Raw genomic sequence first — 13,048 nt, forward strand, 5'->3', positions numbered from 1 at the left:
CTGATGGGGAAATTCGGCCCTCTTCTCGAAACAGCACCGGCTGTCGTGAGGTATAAGCCAATGGCTGCCCGGTGATATCCCACATGTGGAGGGGGGGGCGCTAATTGTCTCCTTTGTCCCAAACTCCCAGGCCTGGATGTTGTGCGGGTCATGGGGAGGCCAAGAGTTACAAGAGCAGCAACGAGTTCCCCGACGAGAGCCTCTCCTTTATCAAGTCGCACCCGCTCTTGGACGAGACTGTCCCACTGATCATGGAGAGGCCTTGGCTGACCAGAACTGTTGGCAGGTAAGGCTATATCGGATTGGGGGGTTGGGGGGGGTGGTTGGGGACAGGGGTGGGTGTCACGAAGTAAAAGATGTCAACTTGACAACGGTGTAGCTCTCAGTAAGTGCGCTAAGAAGCTAACCCATAAACTCAAGGTGTTGGGTTCCGGGGGTGACATGGGCACCTCCTGAACCCATGACCTCTACAGTCTGTGACTTCCTGTTCGCTTGACCTCCAGAACCCTTGACCTCCTGAACCTTTAACCTCCCAAATGCACCATTTGCCCCAAGATGTGACCTCCCAAACCATCTAGAAGGACAAGGGGCAGCAGATACATGGGGAACACCACCACCTGCAAGTTCCCCTCCCAGCCACTCACCATCCTGACTTGGAAATATATTGGCCGTTCCTTCACTGTCGCTGGGTCAAAATCCTCCCTCCCTAACAGCACGGTGGGTGTACCTACACCACAGGGACTGCAGCAGCTCAAGAAGGCAGCTCACCCACCACCTTCTCAAGGGGCAATTAGGGATGGGCAATAAATGCTGAGAGCGAATCTTCCAGCAGTCCCACATGAGGGGGTCATGAGGTCGAACTGGACAAACCAGGTCAGTTGAGGTAAAAGTGACCACGGAATGTGCCGGAACGTCAGGTGAACGCCCCAGCGGGTTGGACAACGTCCCCCGTGGAGGACTCCCTCAAGGCCTCGGCACAGCTTTAAAGAGTGGGGCACCCCCCTCCTGTAAATCCAGCCTTGCACCGGGTGTTTGGCTCTTAAACCCGCCTGGTCAGTAGATTCAACCTTCCAGCACGAGACGCACCTTACACAGCTCCACAGAGCGGGGGAGGTGCGGGGAGGGGGTGTGGAAGCGGGGGTGGTGTGGGGGGAGTGAGGGGGAAGGGTTGCCAAGCCTCTAGACTTGTCCCTGGGAGCCTCCAGAACTTAGATATCCAAGGGCCTCCCTCAGGAGGCCTTAACATTAAAATGGAGGCCCGTTCGTCCTATGTTAATCGTTGAGTTGATGACAAATTGGGCCATGCGACCAGGTTCAATCTGCCCAAGCAGTTTGCGTTGGAGTGGAACAGGGTGGTGGGGGGGGTTTGAAAATGGGATCTCCTCCACTTTGGCAGGATGAGTTGGAAAGCAGTGTGTTATTTCAATGGAGGGAGGTTGCAGGACTCAGGTGCCAAGGGATCTGGGTGTCCTGGTGCATGAATCAGGAGAAGTTGGTGTGCAGATGCAGCAAGTGATTAGGAAGGCAAATGGAACGTTGTTGTTTATTGCAAGGGGAATGGGGTATAAAAGCAGGGAAGCCTTGCTCCAACAGTGCAGGGTGTTGGAGAGATCACATCTGGAGCACTGTGACCATAAGACCATAAGAAATAGGAGCAGAAATTAGGCCATTCGGTCCATCGAGTCTGCACCGCCATTCAATCATGGTTCATAAGTTTCTCAACCCCATTCTCCCGCCTTCTCCCCGTAACCTTTGATCCCCTCACCAATCAAGAACCTATCTATCTCAGTCTTAAATACACTCAATGACCTCGCCTCCACAGCCTTCTGTGGCAATGAATTCCATAGATTCACCACTCTCTGGCTAAAGAAGTTTCTCCTCAGCTCAGTTCTAAAAGGTCTTCCCTTTACTCTGAGGCTGTGCCCTCGGGTCCTAGTCTCTCCTACCAATGGAAACATCTTCCCCACGTCCACTCTATCCAGGCCTTTCAGTATTCTGTAAGTTTCAGTCAGATCCCCCCTCATCCTTCTAAACTCCATCGAGTATAGTCGCAGAGTCCTCAAACGTTCCTCTTATGTCAAGCCTTTCATTCCTGGGATCGTTCTCGTGAACCTCCTCTGGACCCTCTCCAGGGCCAGCACATCCTTCCTGAGATACGGGGCCCAAAATTGATCACAATATTCTAAATGTGGTCTGACCAGAGCCTTATAAAGCCTCAGCAGCACATACCTGCTTTTATATTCTAGTCCTCTCGAAATAAATGCCAACATTGCATTTGCCTTCCTAACTACCGACTCAACCTGCAAGTTAACCTTAAGAGAATCCTGGACTAGGTCTCCCAAGTCCCTGTGTACAGTTTTGGTCCTTACTTAAGCAGGGACACACTTGAATTCTGGAAGCAGTTCGGAGAAGGTTCACTCAGCTGATTCCTGGGATCGAGGGGGTTTGTCTTATGAGGAGAGGTTGAGCAGGTTGGGCCTGTTCCCACTGGAGTTTAGAAGAATGAGAGGGGATCTTATTGAGACGTGTAAGATTCTGAGGGGGGGTGGGGCTTGACAGGGTGGATGCTGGGAGGATGTTTGCCCCCCTCGTAGGGGAATCTAGGATGGGGGGGGGCACAGTTTCGGAATAATGGGTCTCCCATTGAAGACGGAGATGAGGAGGAGTTTTCTCTCTCAGATGGTGGTCAGTCTGTTCCCCAGAGAGCAGTAGAGGCCGGGTCTCTGATACTCGAGGCTGAGTTAGACAGGCTCTTGATAAATAAAGGAGGCCAGAGTTACTGTGGAGGGTGGGAGTGGGTGTCAGGAAAGCGGAGTTAAGATGACATGATTGTTTTGAATGGGGGGGAGGCAGCAGGCAGGCTCGAGGAGCCGAATGGCCTCCTCCTGTCCCTGCATTCCGAGGAGCTTGGGGAGGGAGGCGGGAGACGCGTGCTGTGGGCCAGGGAGAGCGGGAGGCCAGTTGAAAATCGGGAATGGAGGCCAGCGAGCAGTGGAAGTACACCGATAAGGCCTGCGGAAAGAGAGAGAGAGTGACACAGAGAGAGAGAGAGAGAGACAGAGAGAGAGAGAGAGAGTGACACAGAGAGAGTGAGAGAGCGACACGGAGAGAGAGAGTGACACAGAGAGAGAGACAGAGAGAGAGAGTGACACAGAGAGAGAGAGACAGAGAGAGAGTGACAGAGAGAGAGAGAGAGACAGAGAGTGACAGAGAGAGAGAGACAGAGTGACAGAGAGAGAGAGACAGAGAGAGTGACAGAGAGAGAGAGACAGAGATTGACAGAGAGAGAGAGAGAGACAGAGTGACAGAGAGAGAGAGAGAGACACAGAGAGAGTGAGAGAGAGAGAGAGTGACAGAGAGAGAGAGAGACAGAGAGTGACAGAGAGAGGGAGTGACAGAGACAGTGACAGAGAGAGAGAGAGAGAGAGAGAGAGATAGAGTGTGTGACAGAGAGAGCAACAGAGTGAGAGAGAGAGAGTGTGACAGAGAGAGAGAGATAGAGTGTGTGACAGAGAGAGTGACAGAAAGAGTGACAGAGAGAGAGTGAAAGAGAGAGAGAGACAGAGAGAGAAAGTGTGTGACAGAGAGAGAGACAGAGAGAGAGGGAGAGAGTGACAGAGAAAGTGTATTACAGAGAGAGAGAGAGAGACAGAGAGGGAGTGACAGAGAGAGAAAGTGTGTGACAGAGAGAGAGAGACAGAGAGAGAGTGACAGAGAAAGTGTATTACAGAGAGAGAGAGAGACAGAGAGGGAGAGAGTGACAGAGAGAAAGTGTGTGACAGAGAGAGACAGTGACAGAGAGAGAAAGTGTGTGACAGAGAGAGAGGGAGAGTGTGACAGAGAGAGAAAGTGTGACAGAGAGAGAGAGAGCGAGAGGGAGTGACAGAGAGAGAAAGTGTGACAGAGAGAGAGAGAGAGAGGGAGTGACAGAGAGAGAAAGTGTGACAGAGAGAGAGAGAGAGAGAGAGAGGGAGTGACAGAGAGAGAAAGTGTGACAGAGAGAGAGAGGGAGAAAAAAAACAAAATGGTTCAGGCCGGTGGCCATTTGTCAGGAAGTTTGTTGCCGCTGTGCTTGTGGACCGCACCCGCTTTAAACACTGGCCCCCGCGGGGGCTGATTCATCGCTGGTTCCATTGTCCAAGCAGCCTCGCAGCCTTAACCACCACCCCCCCACAACCCCCAACGCCACCCCTGCCTCCTTGTTGACCTTTCACCCCTCCCCCCTCTTCCCTCAGGTCCAAGCTGACCCAGGTGGTGGTGGACACAGCGGCCGGACCGTACCAGAACTACACCGTGCTGTTCGTGGGCTCGGAGGACGGGACCCTCCTGAAGGTGCTACCCCAACTAGACCCAGGCGCGCCGGCGGGTGGCCTCCTGCTGGAGGAGATGGACGTCTACAACCCGGTGAGGTAAGCGAGGGAGGAGGGCCCCTTGACATGGGGGCCGAGGGTCAAGGGTCGTGGTGGAGGACCAAGGCCCGAGAGGAGGCAAAGGTGGGGTGTGGGATTGGGGGGCCAGCCAACTCTTCAGGTAACTCACCTGAAGAGTGGCAGGTGTACAAGGGTTTTGGGGTTGGGGTGGGGGGGGGAGTTATTAGTTTTGGGAAGCTCTGCTCAGACCCCCCCCCCCACCAAAACAAGCTGTCGAGGCTGGGATGGGTCAATTGGAAACATCTAAACTGAGATTTTCTGTTGGGTTGAGGGGTTTAAGAGTTAGGGGCCCAAGCAGGGGCTCAGAGCAAGGAGGACATCCATCTAACGGAAGGGCTAGAGGGGCTGAATGGCCTCCCCGTGTCCTGAGTGGAGTGAGAGGGCAACGCGGGCATGGGTCAGGCCAGGTTTGGGTAAGGACTGGACTCCCCATCGCTCACGGTCCCTGTCCCCCCACCCCCCCACTCGCTTCCCCCACCCCCCACCCTCCCCTCCCCTCCCCCCTCAAGCCAAAAACCCCGCCGAAACCAGCGCTCAACCTGTTTCCTTCTGTCTGCCATCTCAGGTGCAGCGTCAAAGGTGTGGACCGGAGGATCCTGGACCTGGAGTTGGACAAGGACCACCACGCCGTGTTCGTGGGCTTCCCAGGATGTCTAGTCCGGGTGCCCCTGAGCCGATGCGGGAGCCACGGGAAGTGCAAACGGTGAGGAAGGATCGTCCTCCCACTCTCGGGCCAGGAGCCAGCCAGTCTGGACCCCCCCTGCCCACTGAGAGGTGGTGGGGGGGGGGCACATTACCCAGCGGCTGCCAATGGGATGGGCTGGCCGACAGGGGCGGGGAAAAGGGGCAGAGGGAATTGAAAACGGGGGGAGGGTGAGGTGGTGAATTGTGCCGGGAGGGTCGGGGAGCATTGGTACTAAAGTGAGCAGGGCCTCCATCTTTGTAGGTGGCAGGGCCTACTGAGAGCTCCCAGCATGCCCCCCGATGTATGGGGGGGGGTCCAGAACCAGGGGGTCAGCGTGCGAGGAGATGGGGTAGACTATTTAGGACTGAGATGAGGAGAAATTTCTTCACCCAGAGAGCGGTGAGCCTGTGGAATTTGCTACCACAGAAAATATTTGAGGCCAAAATGTTGTACGTCTTCAAGAAGGAGTTAGCTCTTGGGGCGCAAGGGGTCAAAGGGTAAGGGGAGAAAGCGGGAGCAGGCTATTGAGTTGGATGATCAGCCATGCTCATAATGAATGGCAGAGCAGGCTCGAAGGGCTGAATGGCCTCCTCCTGCTCCTAGTTTCTATCTCTCTATGAGAGTAGCTAGCAAAGCACTTGGGAGAACTTGGGCTTCATGTGCAGAGGCGTCGAGTTCAAAAGCAGGGAAGTTACGCCGGATTTTTGTAAAGCTCTGGTTAGGCCACAACCTAGTCCCGGTCCCCACACATTATTGCGAAGGTTGTGAGGGGTCATCGAGAGGGTGCGGAGGGAGATTTACCAGAACGGTTCCTGGGGATGAGGGGACCTTTAGCGGACAGGGTTAGGTTGGAGAAGCCGGGGCGTGTTCTCCTTGGAGTGAAGGTAGATTGAGGGGAGAATTTGAGAGAGGGAGGGGACAAGATGGTGACAGGTTTAGATAAGGGAGGTGGAGAAAAGCTGCTCACATTGGCTGGTCGTACAAGGGTTGTGAGGGGGAGGGGACAGATTTAAGGTTTTGGGCAAGAGATGCAGTAGGTTGTTTGGGGTGGGAGGCTATATGAGGAAGAATTATTTTACACAGTGAGGGGTAATGACCTGGAACTCGCTGCCCGTTGGGGGTGGTGGAAGCGGAGGAGGGGGGGTGAGAGTGACTGGACTGCTCCAGAGAGAGAGCTGGGGCCGGTTCATCCCTCGACCAGCCCCTCACCTCAGAGGTTAAAGCCATCATTAACGACATTAACAAGGCCAATAATATTCTGAGCCACGGACACACTGTGAACATTATTTATTAACCTCCAGGTTTTTATTTGAATGTGTGACAGAGTGAGCGTTGGCAGTGGGGGCTTGATTTTGAGATAGGCAACAGTGAGGGAAGGTCCAACATCCCCTTGCAGCAATCAACACAAAAAGACAATTTGGAGAGGGGAATGTTCATTGAGAGAAGCTGAGGGGAGATTCCATCCACTATGAGAACAGTCACGTTTCAATGGTGGGACACCTGACCCACAATTCCCAGCGCCAGGGGAAGCCCCCTATCTCGGTGAAGTGCGTGGGGGGGATGCTGAATCACTCTGGAGAAGTGGCCAGTCTGACGTCACAAAGGGTAAATCTCCGGTTAGGTCACCAAGGAGGAAGTGGGATTTCAACTTGTTCCCTATCTCTGTAACTTCCTCCAGTCCCACCAACCCTATCTTTGTAACCTCCTCCAGCCCCTACACCCCTCCCTATCTCTGTAACCTCCTCCAGCCCATACACCCCTCCCTATCTCTGTAATCTCCTCCAGACCCTACACCCCTCCCTATCTCTGTAACCTCCTCCAGCCCCTACACCCCTCCCTATCTTTGTAACCTCCTCCAGCTCCTACACCCCTCCCTATCTCTGTAATCCCCTGCAGCCCCTACACCCCTCCCTATCTCTGTAACCTCCTCCAGCCCCTACAACCCTCCGAGATCTCTGCGTTCCTCCAATTCCGGCCTCTTGCCCATCCCCCGATTCCCATCGCTTCACCATTGGCGGCCGTGCCTTCAGCTGCCTGGCGGGGAGGCCCTGAGCTCTGGAATTCCCTCCCTAAACCTCTGTCCCTCTCTCTACCCCCTTTTGAGACGCTCCTTAAAACTGACCTCTCTGACTGAGCTCTTGGTCACCCTGTCCCTAATATCTCCTCATGTGGCTCGGGGTCAGATTCTGTCCAATGTTCCTCTTTTGAAGGAAGTTGGGAGGTTTTATTATGTTGATGACACGACATGAAATGGAGCTATGGGTGTAGTTGACCTGCGGCCTACTCCCTTAGATGCCCTCTGGGAGCCAGGCGAGACGACCGGTTGGGGTTGTGGGACCAGGGTTAGAATCCGGAGGCTTTCTCTTGCTAGAAATTCGCCCGAGAATAATTTGTAAATAGAAACAAGAGGCAGGATCAAGTTGTCAAGGTGGAATTTATCCTGAAAGACAAGGGTCAATCCCAGCAGGTAATGAAGAGGGGAGGGGATGGGCCTGGGTGGGCCCAAGGGGGCCATGGTGACCCCAGTTTCAAACGTCGCCCCCAACCACACGATGTAGTTAATTGTTGCCTCGCGGAGGCCGAGGCTGGAGAGGGAATTTTATTACTGCTAACGTGAAAGCTTTTATCCGCTTTCAGGGCTTGCATCGGCTCGAGGGACCCCTACTGCGGCTGGCTCAAGACAGGACGCTGTGACACACTCCACCCTGGGACCAGGTCAGTCGCCCAATTGGCAACAACGGCTCACTGCCCCTTAACACAAGCCGGGCAGCCATTTTGTGCTCCCTCCCTGACTACTTGAGCGCCGGGTCAGCCATTTTCACACAGGGCTTTCCCTGACCGTTGGGCCACTAGGTCAGCCATTTTGTGCAGGGCATGCATTCCCTGACCGTTGGGCCACTAGGTCAGCCATTTTGTGCAGGGCACACCTTCCCCTGACTGCTTGACCACCAGATCGGCCATTTTGTCCAGGGCGCTCCCTGACCATTCGACCACTGGGCCGGCCACTTGCCGCAGGGCACTCCCTGGCGTTCCGTGCACCAGCAGGTTGGCCATTTTCTGAGCGAAGCGTGGCCGCCCTGGTGCCTGTAATAGCGCCCTCGTGGCTTCTTGTGTACGTATGTATATAAACCACAAACCGGAATAAACCAGCTCCCTTGGGGAATGCCATGTGTTTTGTCCTATACCAAGTCTGACGGCAAGGATAGGTTCGTGGATTCCCCTAGCTGAACATATGTGGTTGGAGAAGTTTCCAGAAACCAACACAGGAAGTGCAAGGGGCTTTCTCTTTGCTGAGAAAGACTTAAAAATCCAGTTAATAAGGGCAGGTATGTACATGTGGCTAGACTGGCCTTCAAAGATGGCTGCATCAACAGATATTGTTCAGTCACCCCCATAGTGACAGGGCCAAAGTCAGATGTTAAGAATATTGGGAATTATTAACTAACAGTAAATCAGCCACTATTTTTTCTATTCATTCATGAGATGTGGGCATCACTGGCTAGGCCAGCATTTATCACCCATCCCTAATTGCCCCTTAAGATGGGGGTGAGTTGCCTTCTTGAGCCGCTGCAGTCCCTGTGGTGTAGGTACACCCACCGTGCTGTTAGGGAGGGAGTTCCAGGATTTTGACCCAGCGACAGTGAAAGAACGGCTGATATATTTCCAAGTCAGGATGGCGAGGGGCTCGGAGGGGAACTTCCAGGTGGTGGTGTTCCCCTTATCCTTCTAGATGATAGAGGTCGTGGGTTTGGAAGGTACTAAGGAGCCTTCGTGAGTTGCTGCAGTGCATCTTGTAGATGGTACACACACTGCTGCTACTGTGCATCGGTGGTGGAGGGAGTGAATGTTTGTGGATGGGGTGCCGATCAAGCAGGTCTGCTTTGTCCTGGATGGTGTCGAGCATCTTGAGTGTTGTGGGAGCTGCGCTCATCCAGGCAAGTGGAGAATATTCCATCACACTCCTGACTTGTGTCTTGTAGAGGGTGGACAGGCTTTGGGGAGTCAGGAGGTGAGTTACTCACCGCAGGATTCCCAGCCTCTGACCTGCTCTTGTAGCCACTGTATTTATATGGCTGGTCCAGTTCAGTTTCTGGTCAATGGTAACCCCCAGGATGGTGATAGTGGGGGATTCGGCGATGGTAACCCCCCCCCAGGATGATGATAGTGGGGGATTCTGCGATGGTAACCCCCAGGATGGTGATAGTGGGGGATTCAGCGATGGTAACCCCCAGGTTGGTGATGGTATGTCATTCACCCAATATTTTGTCAAATGTGGTTTCTGTTGTCATGAGGACAGATTTTTTTCGAAGTTAGATCTGAGAAACACCTGTGAGTCGTATTTATCCATCAACGCACACATGGGCCGATTCTTGTTTTGTGGGCCCACCATTTGGTGCTTCATCAGCCTCCCCGGAATTAGCCAAGAAGCAATAAACCCCAAGTTTTGCGAGGAATGTTTTTCTCATTCTTACGCACGATGTGGGGGTGTCACTGGGCAAGGCCAGCATTTGTTGCCCGACCCTAATTGCCCCCTTGAGCCGAGTGGTCTCGCTCGGCCGTTTCACAGGGGCAGTTAAGAGTCAGCCACGTGGCTGTGGGTCTGGAGTCACGTGTAGGCCAGAGCGGGTAAGGACAGCAGATTTCCCTCCCTAAAGGGGACATTAGTGACCCAGATGGGTTTTTTTGACAATCCATGATGGCTACCATGATTACCATCACTGAGACTCACTTTCCAATTCCAGGTTTATTGAGTAAAGATGTCTTATTGCAATTATATAGCGCCTGGGTGAGACCACACCTGGAGTATTGTGTGCAGTTTAGGCCTCCTTACCTGAGGATGGATATACTCGCCAAGGAGGGAGAGCAACGAAGGTTCACCAGGCTGATTCCTGGGATGGTGGGATTGTCCTAGGAGGAAAGATTAAATAGGCTGGGCCTTTTATTCTCTGGAGTTTAGAAGAATGAGAAGCGATCTCATTCAAACATACAAAATTCTCACAGGGCCTGACAGGGTAGCTGCAGGAAGGATGTTCCCCTGCGGCTGGGGAACCAGGGGTCACGGTCTCAGAATGAGGGGTCAGCCATTGAGGACTGAGGTGAGGAGGAATTTCTTCACTCAGAGGGTGGTGAATCTCTGGAATTCTCTGTCCAAGAGGGGCTGCGGAGGCTCAGACATTGAGTATGTTCAAGACCGAGATCGATTGGTTTCTACATATTAAAAATGTCAAGGGATACAGTGGGAAAACAGTGTTGAAGTGGATCAGCCAGGGCCTCAGTACAGGGCTTGCAGGGCTGAATGGCCTCCTCCATTAAGTGATTGAAATTGCACCGGCTGCCGTGGTGGGATTTGTTCCCGTGTCCCTGGAGCATTGTTCGGGGCCTGTGGGTGACTAGTCCAGCGACATCGCCCCCTACACCACCGCCCCTCCGAGTGAGGGACCGAGGGAGCACTGCGCTACTCGGAGGGCGTGCTGACTTCAGGTTCAAACAGCCGTTCGGGTACTGGCACTCAAACGTGAAAGGTTTCCAGTCTCTGGAGGGATTTTGGGTCTCGGGAATGGACAGAGAGGGGCGTTGTTACGCTAAAACACTGGCCAGGCCACACTCCCATGTCCATTTGCCCCCACACTCAGATCAGCATGGAGTTTGTTGGGGGGGGGGGGGGGGGGGGTGTTGGGGGGGGGGGGTAGTGTGGGTGGGTTTGGGCCCTTCGTCCTGCTCCCTCTCCCACCTGGGTGAGCCCTGGTGGGTGTGAAGCTGCCCCCAGTGTTGTGGGGGTGAGGTTGAATGTGCTGGCGCACTGAATAAATAAACCACTCCAACCTTTCCACAGGAGCGGCTTTGAACAGGATGTGGAGTATGGGAGGAGCCAGTACCTACAGCAGTGTGAGGGTGAGTATATTCCCGGGCACCGTACCCCCTGAGCTAAATTCCCCCGATACTCTGCTGCTGGCTCTGTGTGCGATTCTCTGAAAGGAACTGCTGCACGCTTCATAGACACACAGCTACCCGCTCAAAAACATTCCCATCTCACTCCCTCTTTCTGTTCCTTCCTGTCACTATCTGTTTCTGTCTATCTTTGTCTCTTGATTTCTCCTTTCTCTTTTTATTTCTCGTCTGTGTGTGTGCCTGTGTCTTTGTGTGTGTGCCTGTGTGTGTGTGCACGTGTGCCTGTGTCTCTCTCTCTGTCTGCCTGTCTATATATGTGTGTGTGCGTGTCTCTGTCTGCCTGTCATATGTATGTGTGTCTCTGTCTGTGTGTGCGTGTGTCTCTCTATGTCTCTGTCTCTCTTTCTCTCCCCCCTCAGACTCCCAATCTTCCCCTGTCTCCCTCTCTCTCTCTCTCTCTGTCCCTGTCCCTCTCTTTCTCTCTCTTCCCCAGCCCTAGCCAAAACCCAGCTTTGAAACCTGCAGGCAACCTTAAGGGACCTGCCCAGATCTGAAGTGCGTGTTTGTCAATCGTTATTTGAAGTTGTTATTTTGAATTGCTGGGTGGCAGGTGTGTGTGTGTGTGGGTACAGGTATGTGATTCTGGCACAGTGCCCTCTGTTTCAGCTGCTCAATAACTGGGCAGCAGGAACTGCAGTATCTGAATCTGCCTCCTAAGATTGTGAAAGGTTCTTTCGTCAATCATATTTACTCGATTTTTTTTAAAACCCAGATCCACAGGATGTGGGCGTTGCTGGGCTGGGTCCAGCATTTGTTGCCCATCCCTAATTGCCCCTTGAGAAGGTGGGGGTGAGCTGCCTTCTTGAGCCGCTGCAGTCCCTGTGGTGTAGGTACACCCACCGTGCTGTTAGGGAGGGAGTTCCAGGATTTGGACCCAGCGACAATGAAGGAACGGCCGATATATTTCCCAAGTCAGGGTGGTGAGTGGCTTGGAGGGGAACTTCCAGGTGGTGGTATTCCCCATGTGTCTGCTGCCCTTGTCCTTCTAGATGGTAGAGTCGTGGGTTTGGAAGGTGCTGTTGAAGGAGCCTTGGTGAGTTGCTGCAGTGCATCTTGTAGATGGTACACACACTGCTGCCCCTGTGCGTCGGTGGTGGAGGGAGTGAATGTTTGTGGATGGGGTGCCGATCAAGCGGGACTGCTTTGTTCTGGATGGTGTCGAGCTTCTTGAGTGTTGTGGGAGCTGCACTCACCCAGGCAAGTGGGGAGTACTCCATCACACTCCTGACTTGTGTCTTCTAGATAGTGCAAAGGCTTTAGGGAGTCAGGAGGTGAGTTACTCACTGCAGGATTCCCAGCCTCTGACCTGCTCTTGTAGCCACTGTATTTATATGGCTGGTCCCAGTTCAGTTTCTGGTCAAGAGTGACCTCCAGGAGTAATTTCGGGTCAGTTTATTGGGGGATCAGTCCGTAGAGGTCAACCTGTAAGGGTCAGTAGGTCAAGGTCAAACTGTGGTGGTGGTGGTGGCGGTGGGGGGGGGGCGGCGTCAGAGGGGAGAGGTCAGTCTGTGTGGGGACCAGTGAATGTCCGTGCCTATTGGCTGGACCCAGTAATTCTGAACTATCTCCGTGGGTTCTCATCTCATCCCGCTCTTGCCTTTCTTCCCTTTGTTCTGCTTTTCCCCATAGACCCGGCTCCATCCATCCGGAATAGTCTGCAGGATCCATCCAATGGTGAGTTAGAAAACAGAACCTCTTGCTGCCCATCAGAGAGGGAGGGGGAGGGGTTGGCGTGTGCAATGGGCTAGTTCAATTGTGAGGAGACCTCCAACCATTCGGGCGACCGGTTTGATGTTCGGACATACCTCACCCACCCCTCCCCCATGGTCCTGAGCCAACCACAGCCCAGGAGTGGCCAGCGTTTGACCTCTGACCTGGCTGGCCCCTCCAAGGGCAACAGTGAGGGGTTACCTTGGGAGCCCAATGGCCCTCAAACACAAATACCAGGCCGACACTACACGCAGTGTCAGTACCGAGGGAGTGC

The 13,048-nt window shown here is 53.7% G+C and overlaps 1 protein-coding gene across 2 annotated transcripts in view; it reads left to right on the forward strand.

The window, feature by feature from the left end:
* Positions 1 to 13,048, forward strand: part of sema6e (sema domain, transmembrane domain (TM), and cytoplasmic domain, (semaphorin) 6E) — a 93,305-nt gene that overhangs the window by 70,457 nt on the left and 9,800 nt on the right. The window contains exons 12-17 of one of the 2 annotated variants that reach the window (XM_041181612.1): positions 131 to 286; positions 4,236 to 4,409; positions 4,996 to 5,133; positions 7,753 to 7,830; positions 10,949 to 11,007; positions 12,694 to 12,738. In XM_041181612.1, the coding sequence (XP_041037546.1) occupies positions 131 to 286; positions 4,236 to 4,409; positions 4,996 to 5,133; positions 7,753 to 7,830; positions 10,949 to 11,007; positions 12,694 to 12,738 (650 nt within the window). Of the gene's footprint in view, positions 1 to 130; positions 287 to 4,235; positions 4,414 to 4,995; positions 5,134 to 7,752; positions 7,831 to 10,948; positions 11,008 to 12,693; positions 12,739 to 13,048 lie in introns of those variants that run through there. The other variant, XM_041181613.1, reaches the window with a different exon arrangement.

The sequence above is a fragment of the Carcharodon carcharias genome, assembly GCF_017639515.1.
Source record: "Carcharodon carcharias isolate sCarCar2 chromosome 36 unlocalized genomic scaffold, sCarCar2.pri SUPER_36_unloc_1, whole genome shotgun sequence".
Classification (NCBI taxonomy): domain Eukaryota; kingdom Metazoa; phylum Chordata; class Chondrichthyes; order Lamniformes; family Lamnidae; genus Carcharodon; species Carcharodon carcharias.